General features: G+C 49.0%; 1 protein-coding gene across 1 annotated transcript in view; it reads right to left on the bottom strand.

Moving 5' to 3' along the window:
* Nucleotides 1–1,952, bottom strand: part of PPP1R16B (protein phosphatase 1 regulatory subunit 16B) — a 101,514-nt gene that overhangs the window by 8,294 nt on the left and 91,268 nt on the right. Inside the window, exons 7-10 of the mRNA XM_011366603.2 lie at nucleotides 1,785–1,910; nucleotides 1,173–1,248; nucleotides 325–454; nucleotides 63–231 (exon numbers count right to left, since the gene is read on the bottom strand). Of these exons, the coding sequence (XP_011364905.1) occupies nucleotides 63–231; nucleotides 325–454; nucleotides 1,173–1,248; nucleotides 1,785–1,910 (501 nt within the window). The remainder of the gene's footprint in view (nucleotides 1–62; nucleotides 232–324; nucleotides 455–1,172; nucleotides 1,249–1,784; nucleotides 1,911–1,952) is intronic.

Below are 1,952 nucleotides of genomic sequence, written 5' to 3'. Positions count from 1 at the left end.
AGGCTGGGGCCCTGTCCTCCTCCCAAGGCAGCAGCTGACACTGGGGCATGAGGCACACTCACTGGGTCCTTATTCTCTTGATCTGTCCTGGTCTCCCTGATGTCCCCGTTGTAGGTCGAGGTCCGCTGATCCTCGGCCGCACTCCGCTGCTGCCACAGAATGGCCTCTCCCTCATACTCCTTCCTGTACAGGTTGGTCCTATCCGACAGGCTGGCTCGACGCACCACCTTCCTGAAGGGAGAGATGGGGATGCTGGAACCTGCATCTGGGCACTAGATGCATGAGCATGTATGGGAACCCCTGGCTGCCCAGCCCCTGACTTACCCACGGCTGCCTGCACTGGACGTCCTCCGGCTCAAGGACGACTTGTGCCTCAGCTGTGACTTCATGATCACGTCGTGCTTGTGTTTTAGCTCCAGCAGTAGGACCTTGAACTCCTCCTCCTCACACAGGTCTGAAATGGCAGAGGAGTCTGTTGTGGGGGGCCCTCCAGGCCAGAGGAGCTACCACCCCAACCCACCGAAAACTCCCAGCATCCTTTGGGATACGCAGAAAGGAGAGAAAACAATGCCAGCTTTATTTCCTGGGCTACAACCCAATCTTTAGAGGAGACTAAGAACAGGAAACCCAGATTCCGTGCACAGTCACAACTCCTAAGGTTCACAGCTATGACCAAAGGAGTCATATATCTTTGATAGTTTCCAAGAAAAGTCAATCAACTCTTCACTGACACGAAAAGTATCAACAGAAACAAGCATGTACCTCATGTAGCCCAAGCAAGAAATTATTCAAAGATGCTAAAATTCTATATCCTTACTCACTCAACCCAACTGATCCTTCCATTCATCTATCTGTTCACAGACCTAGTCATCCATCCATAGATTCATCCCCTACCCATCTATTCTTTTATTCATCCAACAATCCATCCATCCATCCATCCATCCATCCATCCATCCATCCATCCATCCATCCATGTGTTCATCCACTTATGCATACATTTGTCTATGTATCCATCCATCTATTTATCCATCCATTAATTTATTTATTCATACATCTATCCATCTAAAGACCAATCTAGTATTTATCCAACCATATATTCATCCATTTATGTCTCTACCCATCCAGAAATTAATGAACGCCTATGTGTGTACCAGGTGTTATGCTGGACTTACCTATTGGCATCTCATCCATGGATGTCCTAGCACTGAGACTGGCCCCGTGGGATACCAATAGCTCTGCCATCTGCATCTGAAACATAGGAAGAAGCCCATATTCCCTCTGCCTCAGGCTCAGAAAGCCTAGGAGGTAGAGAGTGCTCACAGCTTCTTAGGATGTGACCCAAAGAATGGTAGGGCAAAGTTGATTCTCAGGGAAGGCTCTGCACCCTGGGCCAGAAATCCTGGGATGCAATGTACTTGACACTTCCTCTAGCATGCCTGTACCAAGGGACAGAAGAAGGGTCAGCCATAACTCTGAAGCTGTCAGGCGTCTATGGAGGGATTGTAAAAGCTACAATCAGAGTTTTATATTTGGGAAACAAATGCAGAAACTACTCAAAGCAGAAATGCTGGGAATTTTCTAATTTGGCAAATTTGATTACCATCCCGTTAGAAAACAACTTGTCAAATGTTTTTGCAAACTCCCTTGGCCTTTTTATGTCCCATAAACTAGCTATAGTCAACACCTTAAGTGGGTCTTCTGTTCTTTTGAACCAACTGCCAGCCCGAAGGACAGCAGGTTGACCCTGTGCTGGTCTCCCTCAAGGCCCTGTGGGTGAGAACTACCTGTCCCCAGAAGGCAGCCGCGTGCAGTGGCTCCCAGCCATCCCAGTCTTTCACATCCACACGCACTCCGTGGTCCAGGAGGAGCTCGGCTGCACGCAGGTATCCATTGGCTCCAGCTATGTGCAGCTGAAGGAGAGGAAAGAAGGGAGCAATTCCCTAGGGGCTGGC

Source organism: Pteropus vampyrus, unplaced genomic scaffold (assembly GCF_000151845.1).
Source record: "Pteropus vampyrus isolate Shadow unplaced genomic scaffold, Pvam_2.0 Scaffold125, whole genome shotgun sequence".
In the NCBI taxonomy this organism is placed as follows: Eukaryota; Metazoa; Chordata; class Mammalia; order Chiroptera; family Pteropodidae; genus Pteropus; species Pteropus vampyrus.
Note: the sequence above shows the minus strand (reverse complement) of the source record. Positions and strands in the feature narration are given on the sequence as shown.